Source organism: Corythoichthys intestinalis, chromosome 8 (assembly GCF_030265065.1).
Source record: "Corythoichthys intestinalis isolate RoL2023-P3 chromosome 8, ASM3026506v1, whole genome shotgun sequence".
In the NCBI taxonomy this organism is placed as follows: domain Eukaryota; kingdom Metazoa; phylum Chordata; class Actinopteri; order Syngnathiformes; family Syngnathidae; genus Corythoichthys; species Corythoichthys intestinalis.
Window position 1 is genome coordinate 34,084,519 of NC_080402.1, and position 21,795 is coordinate 34,106,313.

General features: G+C 39.9%; 1 protein-coding gene across 3 annotated transcripts in view; it reads right to left on the reverse strand.

Annotated features, from left to right (window-relative positions):
- Positions 1-424: 424 nt before the first annotated feature.
- LOC130920886 (WW domain-binding protein 1-like) overlaps positions 425-21,795 on the reverse strand; it is a 61,779-nt gene continuing 40,408 nt past the window's right edge. For 2 of the 3 annotated variants that reach the window (XM_057844414.1, XM_057844413.1), the window contains 5 exons: positions 7,936-7,983; positions 7,599-7,643; positions 6,745-6,892; positions 5,514-5,675; positions 425-5,351 (listed from right to left, as the gene is read on the reverse strand). In XM_057844414.1, the coding sequence (XP_057700397.1) occupies positions 4,348-5,351; positions 5,514-5,675; positions 6,745-6,892; positions 7,599-7,643; positions 7,936-7,977 (1,401 nt within the window). In that variant the 5' untranslated portion in view covers positions 7,978-7,983 and the 3' untranslated portion in view covers positions 425-4,347. Of the gene's footprint in view, positions 5,352-5,513; positions 5,676-6,744; positions 6,893-7,598; positions 7,644-7,935; positions 7,984-10,826; positions 11,182-21,795 lie in introns of those variants that run through there. The other variant, XM_057844412.1, reaches the window with a different exon arrangement.

Here is a 21,795-nt window from a genome sequence, read left to right on the forward strand (position 1 = left end):
CGCACAAAGCCTGGACAGGTAGCTGGTCAATCGCAGTAAACATACCATACACTGTTTAGGAGTACAGTGGTGTCTTGAGATACGAGTATTTAATTGCACGAAATAAATGGAAATGTTCTAACAACCCCCTCAAAAAACAAAATTCTACTTTTTGTTGTAAAAACCATATTTTATTATAAAGTTGTAAAAAAAAAAAAAAATCATTAAATATTTGAACAGGGCGCATCATGGTTTAATGCTGAAATTCAATTCATTGATCTGCTCCTTCTAGTGTTGCTGCCTTAGCCACAGGGAGGCAGTACTGTATAATGCGTATACAATACTGCAGCCACAAAATCGACAACTTTTACTTGGGATGCTGTGAAAATGTCATTTTGTCAAAATACTGTAAAAAAAAAAAAAAAATACCGCAGATTTCTGTGAGTATATTTATATAATCATTCATATTATCATTTTAAAAAAACGACTGGACAAGTCGCAGAAGAACAGGTGGGCATCTTTGGAAATGTTAACGGATCATACACCTGCTGTGAATTTTGCTGTTCAGGTCCTTGTTATGGAACAGTTCAAGTTGTTCAAAAACAACTGATATATTGAACTATTGGACATGTGCATTCAAAAGTTTAAAGAAGGTCTAATCAAGTTTGCTTGTAAAGTTTATAGTAGATTGGAAGTGCATTAAAAAAAATCCTACCTTTCTGTGCCAAGTCTATCGATAAACAATCACACTAATGGACAATTTAGACTCTTCAATGAACGTGCATGTCTTTGGATAAGAAAGCTGAACAACCCAGAGATCATGCAAACTCCCAACAGGAAAACAAACAAAAAAATTTTTATTCTTGTAATGCCAACAAGAACAATAAGAATTTTCTTGGAGAGGAGAAACCAAGACTAATGCAAATCACAATGATGGAGATTTGGAAAAGGACGTGAACAGTTAGTCATTTAAACGTTGTTAGACATTTCCAGAAATAAAATGTTATCGTAATTAACAGAAGCTATAAACTTTAATCAGATCTTTAATCATGTTAAAAATCTATTTAAAAACAGTTCATTGTGGTGGTGTATGAAGTAAAAATGATGTGAAGTGATTAAATGCCCTAAGTCAGGGGTGTCCAAACTTTTTGCAAAAGGGGCAAGATTTGGTGTGGTAAAAATGTGGGGGGCCGACCTTGGCTGACGTCCTTTACGTAGAACAATATATTTAAGCAAATTTTAGCAAGCTATTCTCTGTGTCACATTTGCTTCATTATTTTTTTAAATTAATAATTTCAACAATCTCGCAACAAATCTTTGAGGCGTTCTCTTTCGACTCTTGGGCTCTTGCGAAATACTGCTGCTGTAAAATTAAACTAGTTTCAAGTTGCTTTAATTTCTCGCTAAGTATCTTCCCTGTAATCTTGTCGTACATGTCAGCAGGTCTTGTTTGGTAATATTGCCTCACATTGAACTAAAATAGCTACTGTCTCTTTGCAAATGAGGCAAACACAGGTGTTGCGTATTTAGTGAAGAAATAGTCCAATTTCCACCTATTCTTGAAGAGTTGGCCGTCGCGGTCAACTTTTTTTTTTTTATTGATTGTCGCCATTTTAGAAAATTGAGAGTAAAGGGTCACACGGGGTAATGTTGCTTAGAGTGCTGCTGCCTTTTAGTGGGTAAATGAGGAGCAGCATTTAGTGTGTAAGCTACTTCATATGCTGGTAGCATTACTGATGACCAATTTATTAAGTCTGTGTGCGGGCCACACGTTATTGATTTTATGACAGAGGCTGGGGGCCAGATAAAATTTGACCACGGGCTGCATTTGGCCCCCGGGCCGGACTTTGGACATGTCTGACCTAAGTGTATCACAAAACACACGTTCATTCTGACACGCTGAGACGCAGGGTGTCATAAATAAAGTAATCAATCACAAACTTTAGAGTCACATTTGAATGTTTTAAGTATAAACATATGCTCAAAAGTTGAAAGCATCCCTTTCAGGCATAAACGGATCAAATCTGCCTAAATTTAGTCATACGTAGTCTCTTGTCAATCAACCATATCCACCATAAGAACTGCAGTGGCACAAGAATACACATTAGTTATATGCTCAAATATAATTAGTGTGCGTGTGCTATTTTCCATTACAATGGAACAGAGTAACCTCCTTCAATAGCGGTCGGTACTTCAATCAAGGGCTACTTAGTCACCCACCCACAGATGTGGGTACTTTACATGGTGACTGAACTGAACGACTATTGACTTTTAAGAAGAAAAAAATGTTTTAAAAAAATGCAAGCTCAGGGGTGTCAAACTCATTTTGGTTTGCAGGACAAGTCTTTTTTCCCCATTTGTTGGAGATGCAAATAATGACAATATTCACCTAAATATTCAAATATGTGATTGGATGAATCAACTAAAAATGTGCCTGATAGGCATCGGGCCGGCGGGCGGTATGTTTGACACCCCTGGATCTTGTTCAACTCAGTCTGATTAAACCATACATTTAGAGTGATTATAAACATTTCTGAAGACTTAAAAAATACATCTCATCAGAGCTTCTATTGCCTTACTGCATACATTTCGCTGTGGTTTTCCTTCTGGATTTAAAATATCCAAAAGCACTCCAACTCTCTGCAATGCTTTTTACATTCATTATCAGTGTGAGGGAGTCAGGTTAGCACATTTCATTTGAACAGTAACAGCCTTAAAACACACAAAAGCCATTGTATTTAACAATATGCTATGGTATTCATGATTTATGTATTGTAACAGTCATATTTGCTGTATATTAACAGTGTCACACCTTACAGTCCACATAAAGCTGTGCACACATCAGAGATAACATTATGCAGGCACCTTATTGTGTGAGTCACATGTAACTAGACTCAGTTAGTTCACCTTACATTGGAAATGAGCATGATTAAGTGTTATCAAAAATACACGTTTTTTAATTTGTAATTAAGATCATTCATATCTGGAATCATGTTTCCCCATTGAAAAGGATGGCAATGCCAATTATCAATTTTAGCACCCTCTAAAAACTGTGATTGGTTAGGTGCTAATGAAGTTTTTGTAGGATTGGTCAATTGCAACTTAAAGCAATAGAGTTGAGTACACTACCAGACGACTATGTTTTGATTCACTATTTCCTACTTTTCTAAAAGAACATGGCATCAAGTGTATGACGTTGAGCTACATCCATGTTATGTCCATATCACAAGCATGATATCAGGGTTTCTGACCCGTGTGCAGTTCGGAAATGCTGAAAAAATACCCATTCCTTCTATATGCACCTCTTTTCTATGCCCTTTATAATGATTCATTATGCTGTGTTCATCAGACTGGTAAATATGGCAAGAGTGGAGGCATGAATACATTACAAAAGTCAGTATGTTGCGTCCACCAAACTGCCGAGAATAACTTTGCATTAAATGGTATAGAATGTGAGGTGATACAAATAGACTAATGCACAAATGAGAAGGTGGTGTGTAAAACTGACAAGACCCTAAAGAGGTAACATGAGCTAGAATGGTAGGCCTCTAAGCAGAGACCTCCATTGTTTATCTAACTTTGTTAGTTAGCAGCCTAACTACTGGAGAATAAAATAATAACCTACTAATGTGTAAGATAGTTATTTTTGTTACTACTAGCTCCAATGTCAAATTAGAGGCTCAAATTACAAATGTGACTCAAAAAGGCAATTAAGTAAAAAAAATGTTTTTTAAATCATTTGTACATGTACTTTTTCAGAGCCACAGCAAAATGTAATGCGTAATTTATAGGTTGGTGCATTACTGGAATGTTTAATTTGGATTTTGTTCAAACTGGTTCTATCTGAACTAAACTAAATTAAAACCTCACACCTCTGTGACACCACTTGATTGGTGCTAAAGTGTAAACGGTTCACTATTCAATAAAAAAGTAAAGTGAATTGCGTGAAATAGCTTTGCCACTTACACTGTGGAGCGTGATTGACTCTAAACAGCAATAAGGAAAAATAAATTAATTTAAATGCTTCTTTCAAGAATCCTAGCAGAATGTAACTGGCTTTTCATTTGTAGGTGTGCCATGGCAACATTTTGTGGGAATTGGTTTTGTGTTTATGTAGAGTCCTGGTGTTAAACCGACAAAACAATCAACGTCAATTAAAATCATACCTCTCACCTTTTTCACTTGGGAAAGAAACAGTCATCGAGGCTCAATGACACCTTCTATCTGAGGTGAAAACAAGACTCATCCTGTCCTCCAGTTCGTCTCCAAGACTTTAATTTCAGTGACACTTGAACTTTTCACCTACAAGTCTTGCTCCAAGAAAATGACGATAACCACGAGCCTCACACTTGTATCTTCTTCCGCTTGTCAGACTACCGAGGATTCCACGACGATAACAGTGTCGCCGTGCGGTAGAAGACAGTCGTCCAGCAGGGGAGAAAGGACCGCCTCTTTAGCTTGGAGGGAGCTGTCCACACTGTTGCGCCGTTCTCTCTCCTTTAGGCCCCCATCCTCCTCTCGGTCTCCTCGCTTCACTTTGCAACGACACACTTCTATGCCGGAATCTCCCGTCAAACGTCGATGACGGAAGTGATCCTCTTCATCATCATCATCATCCTCCTCCTCATCTTCGGGACGCATCAGGGCAGACGTATTTGTAGCAAGAGGAGCCTGTTGATGAGAAGACCGGGTGGAGAGAGGCAGGCCCTCTGACTCGCTTTCTTTAAGCGTGACACACCGTGGATCCGAGTAAACAAGATTCTGAACTTGACTAGGGGAAAGGGAAGGAAGTAGAATGAGGGGTGAAAGCGGGAGGCGAGGGTGATGTGAGGGATGACAGCTATTAAAGGGTCGCAGAGGGAGTGACAGCGTTGCAGTCGAGCATGAAATCCCTTCAATGCGGTTGTAGGAATGACTTGGAATTATATCTGGAGCTAGAGTTGGTATAACATCCGGTGGAACCTGCGACGTAGGTGGTGAGGACGAGGGGTTTGACAAGTGGGTGCCCCCCACCCTGGGCAAAAGGGCCCCATCACCGCCATTGTCACTGGGCGTAGACATGGGGCTGCTGTCGTATGTCTCATCTGTCACCTGGACTGAGAAAGAGGTGCTGCAGGGTGAGGTGAGAGAGCAGGACTCGCAGGAGCAGCTAGTGTAGTTGTCGGAGCTCTGGGATGAGGTGAAGCCGCTGGGCCCCGGGCCCAGGTAAGGGGGGCAAGGGTGACTGTGGAGGTGGTGGTGGGGGTAGGATGAACTCTGCCCAAGCATGGCATCTCCCTGCAGGGCAAAAACTGAGCTGTATGGTGGAGGAGGTGTACTGGGCTGCGCTGCGACCTCATCGTAAGAGGGTAACTTGAAGGTGGCCAGAAAACCTAAAACAACAACAAATTCATAGTCAAGGTGCTATAAGATAATTTGTTGCATAAATAAGCAATTTGCAATGGATATCGAAAGTACAAATAGTAACTGTATCTCTTAAAAAAGTAGAACACATACTGGATAACAATGAAACATGTGTCATCAAATAAACATACTTAGATCCAGCATAGAGGGTGGGTAGTTGCAGGCTCTGTTATAGGCAATAAGATTGATTTCCCTCTGTCTCTGTTGTTGTTGGAGCCTCAGCTTGGCACGGCGATGGCGGTAAGCACAGAAACAGCTGAAGAGGATCAACACTGTCCACAGCAGCCAGAACCCTGCCAAGAAGAAATAAGCTGCGATCCATAACCGAAAAACACAATGAAGCACAAAACTTAAAAACTTGCTTCATCCATTTTCCTCCATACCAATACTGTATCTGTCAAAAAGGATAAGGGATAACCAATTATTGATATTATTATTATTATTAAATTGCTATTATATTATTATTTTTTTCAAGGTATGTTTTGCCTATACGGATACAATACCGATTTGATGCGATTCGATACCTATTTTTTTTAAAGCAGTAAAAATAATGCAGAAAAATCATAATTTTTGTATTAAACTGAGCTGGGCTGGCACCTTCTTAAGAATATTGCACAATGCTCTGCTACTATCATTATTCTCTAAAGAGCAGTAGTCTCACTCAGCAGACATATTTGTCTAGTGCAGGGATGCCCAAGTCGAGAGCCCCTATCCAACTTGTTTTCCATGTCTCCCTCCTTTAACACACCTGAATCAAATGATCAGTTCATCAGCAAGCTCTGCAGGAGCCTGATGACAATCATAATTATTTGATTTAAGTGTTTTGGAGGAGGGAGACATGGAAAACGAGCTGAATAGGGGTTCTCGAGGACCGGACTCGACACCCCTGGTCTAATGGTTTGATATACAGCAGCAAAAAAGCACAACGGTACTGAAACATGTGAATACTAGGTCGGATCCGGTCTTGTGACCAAAACACATACCTGTCAACCCGAAGCCTTTGGCAATCTTACAAATAGTGACGTATGCCCTAACAAATTGGTGACTAATCTTACAACGTTGTATATAGCGTGCAATACGAAACAAAAATAAAACTCAAGTTTTAAAATGATATGAATTTATTGGTAATATTGTAATATATAACCTGGAGCAATTAAAGAACAATCAATATCTACAGCTACAGTGGGGAGAACAAGTATTTGATACACTGCCAATGGGTTTTCCCAATAGCAGTGGAACTCGGTTGTAATATGTACAAAAAAGTTAATATGCATACTGGGCCAGTATTGAGGCATTTAGTTTTAAATACAGTAATTGTATTCTAGATAAATGCAGACTGACAAAGAAGTTCAGGTGACTCACACCAGAGTTCGTAATAGTAGGTACAGCACCCCGTCTCGCCACAGCAATGTCCTGTCTCACAGATGTAACCTGGATTGCTGTTTATACCAGGACAGTACTTGTGGCTGGCTACAGGCTGACTAACAAAATCCTCATTTGGTTTCTCCACCTGGTAGACAAAAAACACATTGTTGTTTTAAGCTACTAAACTTTAAGCTTGTTATTTTAGCATAACTTCTGATGCACCAGGCACAACAGGTCAAAAGACAAAGACGTAAAATTATAATAATACTAAATAAACAGATGAATTATTTAGGGGGAAAAAAACCTTAATGCTGAATCTTAGAAGCCATACTGACAAATATTTTTTGACAAACACTGGTAATTTCAGAATTTAAATTCATATGGACAGCGCATACATCCATCCATTATTATTTATAGTGTCATTATTAAAGTTGCAGGTTAGCTGGAGCGTATCAAGGTTGACTTTGGTGAAGGGTGGGAAACAACTATAAATCACATGGCTTTTTCAGACACTTATTACAACATAGAGTAGGAAAAAAGCACTGGTAACCAAGATTCTATTGCTTATGATCAGGACTGAGACACTTGGTAAAACGAAGACACTTTTGTTAATGTCTCAAAATTTTGGAGCTTAATTTAAGGGCCATGTGCCTGGTGACCAAGGAAAGACATACTGCTCTTGCCCAGTCATCTGGAATAGGTTCTAACTCACCCGCAATCCTAGTCGGGATAAGTGGTATATAAAATGGTTGAATGGTTTAAACATGGTTACTCAACAATCAATTCCACACTGGGATAAAAAAATCTTTACAATCAATTACTAATACATCAATAGCATGACAGACAAACACCTTGTCAACCGTGGGCTGGTCCAAGTCCTTCTGGATAAGAGCCACCTACAATAAACAAAAAAAAAAAACTGGTTGCTGAGTCAGTCAGATGTATGATACAGTAACTAAAGAAAAAAATACTTTGTAAAAATCGAGCAATAAAGTGTAGCATAGTTCACAGTGACTACATCAGTGTTGGAAAGCCCGGAGTGAGGCGCAGTGATATCAGATGTGCACGTGGAAACCGCACGAGTGGTGCTGACAAATAATTGCGTCGCCATGGTTACCACTGTGGTTGTGCTAGGAGGCCTGATTTTCATTACGCTCTGAAATGAATAGTGAAGGTCGAGCTGCTCACCGTGGAAGCCTCAGTGGGACCAACCAAGTATTTCAGGGTCATCGTCAGCTAGTGAAAAAAAACAAAAACAAAACACCAACCCATGCGAGAGTTAGATGAAATGCCTCATGATGGCCATTATTTCACATGGAATTCATGCTACAATGTATTCAATACATTTGCAGATGAGATGATGGCAGGGCAGGGCAGGGCAGGGTAGGGTAGGGTAGGGTAGGGTAGGGTAGAGTAGGGTAAGGTAGAGTAAGATAGGGTGTGGATTGGTATGGTAACACTACGGTATTGGTATGGTAGGTAGTTACCAACCTCATAATCCCTTGAGCAAAATACTTACCACTATATATCTGCTCCGTACATCTCTAAACTATTAAAGGGACTGCGCAGCCATTCTCATGATTTGTTTATAAATATATGAAATACGTTTGAAAAGAAGTGTTGAAAACATGTTCACAGACTGAGAGCAATTTAGTGCTGAATTATAGCAAGAAACTCTTTTTCTTCTCCTCAGACTGAGGGATTTTTGGGTAGGCCTAAACAGGGTCTGAGGAGATGTCACCTAGAACTCTGCTAGAATCCCTCCTTCTATGCAAAGGCTAAGCGTGTGAATGGCTATTTGGTATGATTGCAACTTCTCGCGAGTAAATTTGTTCAATATTATTTGGGCTTTATCTAAGTGAAACAAACGGCCAGCCGCAAGCAATGACGCAATTACAATCCCCTGTCATGAAAATACATCTTCCATCGGGTGCCTATGTGTTAAGTATAATGTGTACTTTGAGTAATACCGGTAATACACAGTATAACAGATGGCCGGCTGCAAGCTGCAATGTAGCACTGCAGCCCAGTCCCACCCACGGCAACCGGGCAGTGATAGCACCAAGAGCCCGCTGAATTCCTAGGGAGCTGTAGACGATTGTTTGCATTCACTGATGTCCACTGCTACATGCTTTCTCGCGGGCTCCTCAGGGTTGCTGCTCTTTGTCGGCCACCTGTTTCGTTTTCGCCAAGACTCGCTTATGAAAGATGAAGAAGCGTACCTGCATTAACTTAGCCTCGCTGGTCTTGTAGACAAGTTGTGTATATATTCGAAATATCTAAACAAAGCATCATTAAATTTCCACGTGGCAACAATCTTTGATATAGTGTCTGAGACCTACAGGGCTGGCCTTATTTTTCCCAATTGTGAAGCTTTATTAAATATGCTATTTTTGAGCTCATTCAAATTTGGTGGGCTGGTCAGCTCTTTTCTTTGACCAAATCAAATAATTTATCATTGTTGACTTCCATTGTACAGTCCCTTTAGAATCTGCTCATTCCAACTTTGTCTGCAAAACACGTAGCACGATGGGCGTAGCAAAAGACAAATTTCACTGAGGCACATGCCCCAGTATTGATCTGCAGTGCCCCAGTATAAATTTCACCTTAAAAAAAAAAAAAAACAATAAAACTGTGGAGGTTTAAATCTACATAGCATAATCTACAGAATGCACCTACTTAATATGGTCATATTACTCTATTCACTCCATATACAGAAACACCTGGTCTTTGTGGTAGCACGAGGTTGGTTCAACATCTCCCTTCATGAACATGTTGTCCTCCCCTGTTGTGATGATGGCAGTTCATCACAACGGTATTTCCAAATTGTCTTTTTTTTATGGGATTTTGATGAGTAATGTTATTCCAGCTCTACTGTATTTGGATAGAGAAATTGGAAAACAGAAGTTGCGAGCAGAAATGAGGAAGTGAAGCGGAAGTACCTCTGAAACTTATCTATTATGTGTCGTGATGCTCCTAGCAAAGCATCTAACCTTAGCTCATACTGATATGCTCATTCCTAATCGTATCTGACCTGATCACTTTAAAAGAAAACCCTAATATCGACAGCTCCACCACCTAAAGCTTGGCTTTCTATTGTCTCTTTACTGTTTCCTGTCTCTGAGATGTGAATCATGATTGCACAACACACCTAACACTTTCCTTCAAACTTTCAGATTTCTTGGATACATTTCTTCACCCTCTTATCACACTCTTACCATTGCTCAGGACTATAAAGTAAGGTTTTCTAGTCCTCCAACCTTGCTATATCATCTTTCTGCAAATTTCACTCTTCCCCCTTCGTACTGTACTCTGACATACTTCTGCTAAACTTAATTATCTTCTTCCATATACTTCACTATCACTGATGGTGAAGTCTACGCTTCTTAAATAAAAATGAAAAGTTGTTCACTTATTGATTGTAAAATGCAAACTTTATTCTTTTCCTCTTTGCTTTCAGCCAATTGTGGGTTGTTGACTAAGCATTCTAATAATGGCTACAAACTTTGTCTAAATATTATGGCATTAAAAATGAGAAAATGAAATATTTTCGCAAAAAGCTCATAAAGCTATAACTTTATGCTCTTACACTTCAATCAACTGTTTAATGTGTTGGGATAAAGTTAAATTAATATAGATGTATATTTCAATTGCTATCCAAATACAAAGTACACACCAACATGGAAGGTCATTTACAATGTGCAGTTGTCAGCATACTGAATCAGCAATTTAGTCACTTCTGCAACTGCATTTGTCATGCATAAAGCATCACTGGAAACAAAACTATATGCTTGCAGACATACACACAGAGATATACTGTAAGGCAGCGACCATAAGAATACAGTAAAACATTTTTCTTAATTCTATTCGTTGAAGTGTTTGATGTGCATCTGCAAGACTTTGTACGACAAATATAGTAAACCTGTTAATATAACAACGAGAATAGGGAAATCAATTAAAAAGACAACAGATAAAGACTGAGTGTAGAGGCCGCACTTTTTGTCAACATGGAAGCATGTTGCTCTGCAGCAATCCATGCCTGCGCTTTGACAGCAGTGTGCGCGTGTGTGTGTGTGTACCTCATCAGACTTGATGCCTAGACAGAACGTCAACGTTTTCTCGGGATCCATGTTAAGAAGACCGGAGTGCCAAGCAAAAAACGAAAATCGCGGTGTGAGCTCCTTCTTCGGGCTTAGACGTACATCACAGCCGCCCCCCTCTCCATGGACTCGGCGGCTTCCCCATCCGCAAACAGACAGACGGAAAGGTGCCCCTCCCGGACAGTGTCTCTCCACTCGCCGAGGTTATTGAAATAGAGCCCCCATTCCAACAACCCATCCCCGGCGAATAGAGACAGCGGTATGCCTGACCTCGACACAATCGGCGGCCAAGAGGAGGTTATCGTCGAAAGACGTGTCATGTGGCAATGCAAACGTGTTTTTCCCCTCTTTGTTTTGGTAAGAGAGGGTCGGGGATGCTGCGTGTGACGTCATGCCACCACAACCCCCTCCACAATGCAAATGTCTTAATGCCCTCACCCACCCATTGCTTCTATCGACAAGAACAAATTGATTGGGCGGAACTCCCAGCACGAGTCCAACACACTTGATCCATGTTTTGTTCACCTTAAAATCACAGTAAAGAGCGGGGGTGAGAAGTAGGCCTACCGTATTTAATCACTTGCGAAAAAAGGACCTCACGACTTTTTCTACTCAGGCCAACTTTGTCTTGGGGGGTGGGGGATGATATAGCCTATTGGTCCTTCTCAAAAAATTAGCATATTGTGATAAAGTTCATTATTTTCGGTAATGTAGTGATAAACGTTAGACTTTCATACATTTTAGATTCATTACACACAACTGAATTCAAGCCTTTTACTGTTTTAATATTGATGATTTTGGCAAAAAGTCCAGAAAAAAACAAAATCCCTATCTCAAAAAATTTGCATATTATGAAAAGCTAATCATCTAAATCAACGATTTAACTCAAAACCCCTGCGAAAGATTCCTGAGGCTTTTAAAAACTCCCAGCCTGGTTCATTACTCAAAACTGCAATCATAGGCAAGACTGCCGACCTGACTGCTGTCCAGAAGGCCATCATTGACACCCTCAAGCAAGAGGCTAAGACACAGAAAGACATTTTTGAGCAAATAGGCTGTTCCCAGAGTGCTGTATCAAGGCACCTCAGTGGGAAGTCTGTGGGAAGGAAAAAGTGTGGCAGGAAACGCTGCACAACCAGAAGAGGTGGCCGCACACTGAGAAAGATTGTGGAGAAGGGCCGATTCCAGACCTTGGGGTACCTGCAGAAACAGTGGACTGAGTCTGGAGTAGAAACATCCAGAGCCACCGTGCACGGGCGTGTGCTGGAAATGGGCTACAGGTGCCGCATTCCCCAGGTCAAACCACTTTTGAACCTGTAACAGCGGCAGAAGCGCCTGACCTGGGCTGCGGAGAAGCAGCACTGGACTGTTGCTCAGTGGTCCAAAGTACTTTTTTCAGATGAAAGCAAATATTGCATGTCATTCGGAAATCAAGATTCCAGAGTTTGGAGGAAGACTGGGGAGAAGGAAATGCCAAAATGCCTGAAGTCCAGTGTCAAGTACCCACAGTCAGTGATGGTCTGGGGTGCCATGTCTACTGTGTTTTATCAAGGGCAGGGTCAATGCAGCTAGCTATCAGGAGATTTTGGAGCACTTCATGCTTCCATCTGCTGAAAAGCTTTATGGAGATGAAGATTTCATTTTTCAGCACGACCTGACACCTGCTCACAGTGCCAAAACCGCTGGTAAATGGTTTACTGACCATGGCATTACTGTGCTTAATTGGCCTGCCAACTTTACTGACCTGAACCCCATAGAGAATCTGGGGGATATTGTGAAGAGGCAGTTGAGAGACACCAGACCCAACACTGTGGATGAGCTTAAGGCCGCTATCGAAGCATCCTGGGCCTCCATAACACCTCAGCAGTGCCACAGGCTGATTGCCTCCATGCCACGCCACATTGAAGCAGTCATTTCTGTAAAAGGATTCCCGACCAAATATTGAGTGCATAGCTGATATAATTAATTGAAGGTTGACTTTTTTTTAGATTAAAAAACACTTTTTTGTATTGGTCAGATGAAATATGCTTATTTTTTGAGATAGGGATTTTTGTTTTTCCTAGACTTTTTTTTTTGCCAAAATCATCAATATTAAAACAATAAAATGTGTAATGAATCTGAAATATATGAAAGACTAATGTTTATCAGTATATTACAGAAAATAATAAACTTAATCACAATATCCTAATTTTTCAAGTCAAGGGCGTAGGTTTGCATAGGGACGTTAGGGAGTAGGGACATAACACTACCAACTTTTCATGATGCTCAAATTGTCCCCACCAACCTTAAAGCAACCTTATATGTCTTATATAATGAGTTCAGTTAAAAAGGTAATTTAGATTGTCTTCCCATATGTTGTAATGATAGAATTGACCCTAACATGATTAAGTGAATTATTTTCATAATGTTCAAACTTACATTTACCCCTTTTCACTTGCTGAATGTGCCGGTCCATTGTTTTCCCCCTCAAACACACGTTTGATTGGCTGATGATTTGACCCACCCATGCACACACATGCATGCTCACACTCACCCAGCCTCGACAGAAATACATGTCGACAACATGCCGCCTCTTTCGCCCCCTTCAAAGAGGAGGGATATTTTTCGGCCAGCAGCAGACACTGTAAGTAATTTAAAAAGACACTAATGTTTTGGAGGGGATGAGATCCTGCCCCAGGTGGAGGAGTTCAAGTATCTTGGGGTCTTGTTCACGAGTGAGGGTAGGAGGGAGCGAGAGATTGACAGGCGGATTGGTGCAGCGTCCGTATTACTGCAGACTGGTCCGTAGTGGTGACGAAGGAGCTGAGCTGAAAGGCAAAGCTCTCGATTTACCAGTCGATCTACGTTCCGACCCTCACCTCTGCTCGTGACCTAAAGAACAAGATCCCGGATACAAGCGGCCGAAATGAGTTTCCTCCGCAGGGTGTCCGGGCTCTCCCTTAGAGATAGGGTGAGAAGCTCGGTCATCCGGGAGGTACTCGGTATTGAGCCGCTACTCCTTCGCGTTGAGAGAAGCCAGCTGAGGTGGCTCGGCATCTGGTTCGGATGCCTGCCCGGAGAGGTGTTCCGGGCATGTCCCACCGGCGGGAGGCCCCAGGGACGACCCAGGACACGCTGGAGAGACTATGTCTCTCGGCTGGCCTGGGAACGCCTTGGGATCCCGCCAGAGGAGCTGGTTGAAGAAGCTGGGGAGAGGGAAGTCTGGGCTTCCCTGTTAAAGCTGCTGCCCCCCTGACCCCGGAGCAAGCAGAAGATGATGGATGGATGGATGGATGGATGGATGGATGGATGGATGGATGGATGGATGGATGGATGGATGGATGGATGGATGGATGGATGGATGGATGGATGGATGGATGGATGGATGGATGGATGCTGTGCAGGTGGGAAACACACCACTAATTTTGCTACTGAAAGTCAGACCTTTATCAGAGTTAGCACAACATTAAACTGTGTGCACTTGCTAACCTGCAAAACTCAAGTAGGAAGCTTCTTAAAGAGAAGTGTCCTACTGTTTGTGTTTTCTACTGTTAATGTTAATTAAACTGTGAGAAATGCAAATGACCTCTGCTGGAAACTATAGAACCAGAAAAATGTTAGCAAGAAGCTGCTTACAGAGAGATGGGTGCTACATTACCTCATATGTTGCTCACACAACACAACATACACACATAACCATTATTAACGATGTATATTAAAAAAAAAAAAAATTGGGTGGGTTGCTGCAAGCTGCCCACACTAGCGTTTAGCATATCAACTAATTAGATTCATATTCGTGAGAAATGTAGCCCTGCCCCTCAGTTCACCCAATCTGTTTTATCTCATTAATGCAACGCTGATGCTAACGCTGACATATTCACTATGAAGTTGCCAGAATATGAGTAAAAATCAGTAATCATATAACCTATCATTATTAACTTAAATATGATCATAAATGTCAGTTCTCCCTCACTTCATAGATATTAAATGTAAAGGTTCACTTACTTATTTTCCCCCCTCCCCCTCTTCCCCCTTGTTTGCATACTATCGTCATTAAAATATGAAAAACTATAAATGTTTGGGTGGTTTTAGTAAAAGCAGACACTTTTTTTCATCTGTGTTATTTGTGCCAAAATGTGAGAGATTCCAAAAGGTTCAGATACCTTTTCATACCACTGTATGCAGTATTTGTTACTTTTCTTCACAAGGATACCAGTGCGGTGTAGGCTATATAGTCTATTCAATAATCATTCCATGGGCAGGAGTTGGGGACAGTGTACAATCTGATTTACTCTGATGCGCATTGCTTCATTTCAGATACTTTTTTTGTTTTAGATTATTTAACAGCCACAATGGTTTGTAACCCAAAAATCTCTGCTTTGCATTGATGAACAGCTGCCTGCCATGTGTCTTGAAAGCTCATTCCTGTTCCTATCTTTAAATTGGCTATTTTGGGAAAAGGAAGTGTAAATTTGGCCGAGTTGAGCTGTAGTTGTTTTGCATTTGCTCATGACTGTAGCAGGAATGGAAGGGAAGCTTGCTGTTTTCGATTGACGTACCAAACACTAGCAAAGCATTCTGGGACTTGTATTATTAGCACTGAGTGCCCCATACACCGGTACACTATAGCATATGAGGCAAGTATAAAAAAATCTGCACACTTTTTATATATAGTGCACTGTCACTTTTATTTTTAGCAAAATGAGTGTTGTTTTTTTTGAGTAATTAATTAGAGATCATAAAATCCTTCCTTTTTTTTGCCCCTAAGAACTGGTTAAATGCATAGACGGAGATAACTAGTTATCGTGCTCCTATATTCGACTCTGGAAATGGTGAATAAACTCTGTTCCAGGTTAAAATAAGTCAGTCATCTACTGTGTTGGCTGATTGATCCAGAAAATGTCTATTCTTTTTTCTGAATATTCTGTAATTGAACGGTAATGTATTTCTGACATTTGTCACACTATATCAGCCTGTGTGCAAACCACAAGAATACTAACAGTAGGTTTGATAAACCTTTTTGAGCATTGGAAGATGCCAACGTCATTGAGCCTTCTCAAACACAAAAAAAAGTTTTGTGACCCTGAAAACTGGTTGGTTAAAAAAAAATACAAGCTATTGTTCAAATTGTGTTTGTGTTTAGTGCACCAAGGCCAGCACCCCTAATTCCGAAGGCCCTGGCTATATTACACAGAGATGGCAACACAAAGAAACTAATATGCAACTTGTCAGAGCAAAATGAGTCAGAAGTCGCACAGAGAGCTTCCAAGAAAAAAATGTTACACTTGCTGAAAAGAGCATTGTGGGATTCTGAGTCTATGGTCAGAAAACACGCTGTGGCACTCTTTTTTCATAAACATAGACTTTTATAAAGACTCCTAAAGTAAATTTTAAAAAAAAAGAACAGATTAAGAAGATTTATAATGACTCTTTGTATAGAAGACAAAAGTTGCTAGCTTCTGAGTCAGCTGTTGGCAATTTAGAGCAATGGTTCTTAACCTTGCTAAAGGTACCGAACCCCATGAGTTTCACATGTGGAGTCGCCAAACCCTTTGGAATTCGATAATTAAGCTTTTTCTTTCTTTTTTTTTTTTTTTTTAAAATCAAATTCAAATCAAAACTGATATATATATCTAAGGTAGCAAGCTAATAATTTCGCAAATCCCTGTTCAAAATACTTCAAAATTAAAAACAGTTCAAAATTTGAGACCATGCTGTCCATTGGTCTGTTGTATTCCCTCATATCAAGTACGAGTCAACCTTCCACTGAGCAAACCAGTTCCTCCACCCATTAGATCGAAAACTAGTAGTTAAAAGAAATGGATTAATAGTTCCCCCTTTTTCAATCCAAACTCCAAACACAACTGTTCAGACTCGCCTGTCAATAATAATCCCTAATTTCTTTGTGTTTTAGTTTTCTGCTACTTATTTATCTATTAGTATTTTTCATTGTTTTTACATCTCTTTAGTATTTTAAATTGGCCCTAAACGTTCTATACTTTGCTGGTTTTACTGTTTTCAATCTTTAATTTGTTTAAAAAAAAATTTTTAATGATTGCACGGCAACCTTGAGTGCAAGAAAGGCGCCTTTAAATAAAATGTATTATTATTATTACTAAGTCTGTAAATTGGGAGCAAACCAGTCCAAAATGTGGTCCAAAAATCCACTTTGCCTGGATTTGATTAGCGTATGAAAATAGGGCTCTGCGTTTCATTACCTTCGCCGAACCCCTTAGACATACTCACCGAACCCCAGGGGTTTGATCGAACCCAGGTTAAGAACCACTGATTTAGAGGGTACTGCAAATGCATGGCAGTGGACTGAACTTATGTCTACATAGTCTTGTGATGATAATGTACACGTCGGCAACGACTAGGAGGAATTAGAGAATGTCGATAGACCTGGTGAAGTTGAAAATGATGCCAGTGGTAGTCAAATGAATGGGAATGGGTTGTTGTAAAAATATAAGTGCAATTTCCCGAATCCATTTGTTCCTGATTTTGGAAATCCAAGATACACAGACAAGTCAACTACAAGTTGGAATTTGTCAGAAATAAAAGAGGTTATTCTCTTTTTGATTTTACCTAGACCTCAGCTGTGAAAAATGGGTCACTGCATGAATATAGCTGTAAATGGTCTCAAATACTATGGGGAAAAAATATAATAATCCGTTGGAATGATTTCAATGAAGTTGTATATGTAGTGCTTCTGATAATTACTAGTTTGGCACAAGAGCCCATGCTGGTCCTGATTACACACCACTATTGGTTTGCCGTATCACTAAAAGGAGCTTTTCCTAACTATATCCACAGGATGGCAGCATTTCAATAGCAGCATGTTGTCATAGTGACGAGTAAAACAACCAGGACAGCATCTAAGAACATCAGGTCTCCCTTACCTCCGTTAAGGTCAGTGGCCATGACTCAATAACAGGGCAGATATTTGGCAAAATGGCGACCACTGTTGACCAAAAAAGCACACAAGGTGGGTCTTTTGAAAGATTCACAAGACTTTACAGAAAATACTCTATGGACTGACAAGAAAAAGGCCGACCTTTTTGTGTGTCTGCACGTCTGATGTAAATGTAAGTGAACATTTCAGAAAAATAAAATTATATCAACAGTTCAACATAGTGGTCGTAGTATCATGGTATGAAACTATTTTGTTGCTTCAGAAACTGGACCATTCAGCTCTTTACTGGAAAATCCTGATGGAGAATCAATTTGTAACCTCAAACTGAAGTGAACTTGGGTTATGGATCAGGCCAGCGACCTAAAAGACGCTCAAAAGCGAACTTTTGAATGATTTAGAAAAAAAACTAAATAATTGTTTTGTGAGGGCCAAGTCAAAATCTGGACTTGAATCCGATTGAAATGCTGTAGCATGACCTAAAAGAAGCCATTAATGCTAAAAAAACGGTCTAATGTTCCTAAATTTAAACCATTTTGAAAGTAAAAATGTGTCAAAATATCTCCACTGAGATGTGAGAAACTAATTCCCCAAAAAATGTTGCAACTGGGTTGGTCCAACCAGAGGCGTAGCAAGCGTCCCCGGGGACCACAGGCAACAAGCAACATGGGGCCCTTCCAGCATGTGCAAGTAAGGGGGACAGTTGGACTTGGAGCAATAGCATATTTAATAAAAGTATAATAACACCTCGGTCTCATAGAGCGCTTTTTAGGACACTCAAAGTGCCCGGCTTCGACTACATTAGGACATAAAATTACAGTAACATAGTACACTCACCGCTGTCTTGCATCCTTTTCTCCTCTTCTGCTTTTTTTTTCTTTCTTTTGTCGCTTCCAGAAGGATAACTTCTCTTCATTTTGGATATACGCCAATTAAAAAAAAGCCAAATCACCTCTCACTCTGAGTCATGTGAGGGAGGGGAGGGGGGTGGACAGCGAGTGAAGGGGCCCCTTCAGGGAACTCAGACACAAGGCTTTCACTGGCACTGTAGCACTTGTCGCTGCGACAGTGCAGTAAAGCTGCGTGTGCTAAATCTGTTGGCCCTCTGGGGGCCCCTGCTGGCTGGGGGCCCTAGGCAATTACCTGGTTTGCCTAATGGGACGCGATGCCTCTGGGTCCAACCAGTTATTAGGATGAGTGGGCAATTACTGTACTGTACTTTTTCACACACTAACCTTACCGTCAGACTGGTTTGAACATGCCCCCCTTCCTCTCTATAAATCAATTTACAATTGCATTTCATGTTTACTTTTGTTATGTTTGTCTTATGTTTACATTGGTCTGATTATCCTAATCACTAGAATGGGGAAACTAGGAAAAACTACAAACAGGAGATGGGGCAATTACTGTAAATGGCAATCTAAGAGTGGCAACGAAACTTAGTAGAACCAGATTAGCAATGTGATTACTATTGTACAACCCTGCAAATAACAAAAACAAGCATTAATATCAATTCTGTTGAATTCACATCCCTCTGAATCAGTCTCTAAACCGAGCATTATTGACTGGTGTAAGAAGAATTGGAGTAAGCTTTATGTGTTTAATGTTTCAGTAGTATTGTTCACAAGAGGGCAGCAGAATACAAGCATTTGCTGGGGCCTCTAGTCTGTAAAAAACAAGAGTACTGTACTGAATTATAGTTGATCAAATTAAATTTATTTAACTAGTCCAGCATGCTTATAATTATGTGGGAGGCCTTAACATATCGTTGGGTTTGTCCATTTAAAATGTGTACTCTCCACTTCATTTCAAGGTACAGTACACGTCTATGAAAGCACTTCTGTGCTTATTTTAAGATGTTGTAGCCTGTCCCCTTTTCCTTTCACTTTACATGTTTACACATCAGGAAAGATATAATTAGAGCCTGACACACTTTTATCTTCCTTATGCCATATTTCCTATGTTCCTGCTTGACAACCCTAATGCGCAAGAAGTGTTGTTGTTTTTTATGAAACCAATTTAGTAAATGAACACTTGCCTCATCAAAGACACATCGATATTCAATATTTTGTCAAAACCAGAATATAATGCTGTTTACTTATCTACTCGGGCCTGAAATTTCCATGTAATAATGATATCTGACAGTCATTGAAATACGTTAGAACATTTATTTTACTGTAGTATCTTTAAAGGGATCCACGGATAGAAAGACTTGTAGTTCTCAAAAGATAAACGTTATTATCAGTTAAAATAATTTGGTATTGAAACCTCTGCCGATATTTTCGGTTTTATACATTTTGTAAAATTAGTTCAACTAATAGGCCGCCATTGTTGTTGACGTCGCAGGGTGGTGACGTCACATGGTTCCGCTGCCGAGCTTTCAGAGTGTGACTTTAGCGACATAAACATGTCATCCGTTCAACCCTTTCAATTTGAACCCGAGAGGAACATTAACGAGCATGACAGCACTGTCGATATTTCACAAAACGAGCAGCAAAAGGAAATACGGGATGACACGAGACAAGAGTAAGGGGAAAAAAACAGCCAAAATGTGCTACACCGATGAAACTAGATGCGAATTTGACACCCAAAGTACTAACGTGCGCTTTCAGCTTGTTTTGTTCAGATGCATACAGACAGAACATACTAAAGATGCCTTAAGAAAATACTTAAACGTAGTAATATTAAATGAGGGTGGTTTAAATATGCTATTTGACTAATGTGGTCAACAGATCAACAATCTGCTTTAAAGCTACCACAACACAATGCTTAAAAGTATGAGAGGGAAACACATGCAAAAAATATTTCGAGACAATGAACAGTTAATAAAAGACTCAAAAAAAAAAAAAAACCCACAAATAATAAGTAGTAGTAACCGATGAGCGCATGTGTTGGATGTCTCACCGCGTAGAAGGAATTGCAGTAATCCGTTAGTATTCGTTGAGTGACAGTGACAATCTACGTCAACACCCCGAGCGGCCTTTGCACGCTTAAAACATGGCGCCCTCCGTAGGTCAAAACATGTACTAAATATTGTAGATTTTTAAATCAATGGCAATATTTTATGTGTTTCTAAAAACATATTTTAGTAAAAGAGAACAATTTTGGCTTATTAGAGCCTACAAGTCTTTAAGTCCGTGGTTCCCTTTAAAATTAATTATATCAATATATTCAATTGTACACTTCAAATTCTTCATCCAGCTTTATCAATTCCTTTATTTTTTTGAGTGAATGTAAGAAATCACACGGTTATGTTTGATTATAAAAATGGGTTTATAGATGTGCATTTCAACTTCAGCTTTTGTTTCATGAAGGATTACTTCATAACAATTGACTAAAACATCAGCCCGCTCAACAGGAATTAGTCTGAGCAGTGACACCCACAGGGGGCAAAAATTTCCATTTAAGGCATGTCCACTGTAATGCTTAGATACGATTTTCTGTAAATTTCCCAAGAATTAAAGACAGGTTAAGTGGTTGTTGGTGCAATTTTTAAATGACACAATATGTCAAAACTTCCTCTGACTCATAAACGCAGCACACTGAAACGTGTGTACCGTCACACACGCCACTCAATATGAAAATAGTGCACAGTAAACAGTCACTAACTCACTATAAGCTTTCTTTGAGTTGATTCATGAGAACCACTAATGTCAAATAAAGAAACACTAGTTGCAGGGGTGGGCAAATGTTTTTGCTCGCTTTGTTTTCAAACTGAAAGATGAGTCAGAAAGTTCGAAACAGTAAAAGCAGCCTAAACGTAGTATATGCAATACGAAAAATTTATCTATCTTTGTTTTTTTTCTTTTTCTTAATACACTAAAAACTACTCACATATCAATGTGATCCACGGTTTGACTAAAAAAATAAATAAAGGTCAAAAACCAAATCAATGGCAGTAATACATGAACTTTGAAACAGATCACGAGAAACGTTTAGCACACACATTTAACAGAAAGCCAAAATGAAACTAACGTTTTATTGTTCCGTGACGAGAACAGTGGAAATTTATGACACACAACACTCCTCATGTGGTTTATTACTGAGTGTAAAAGATAT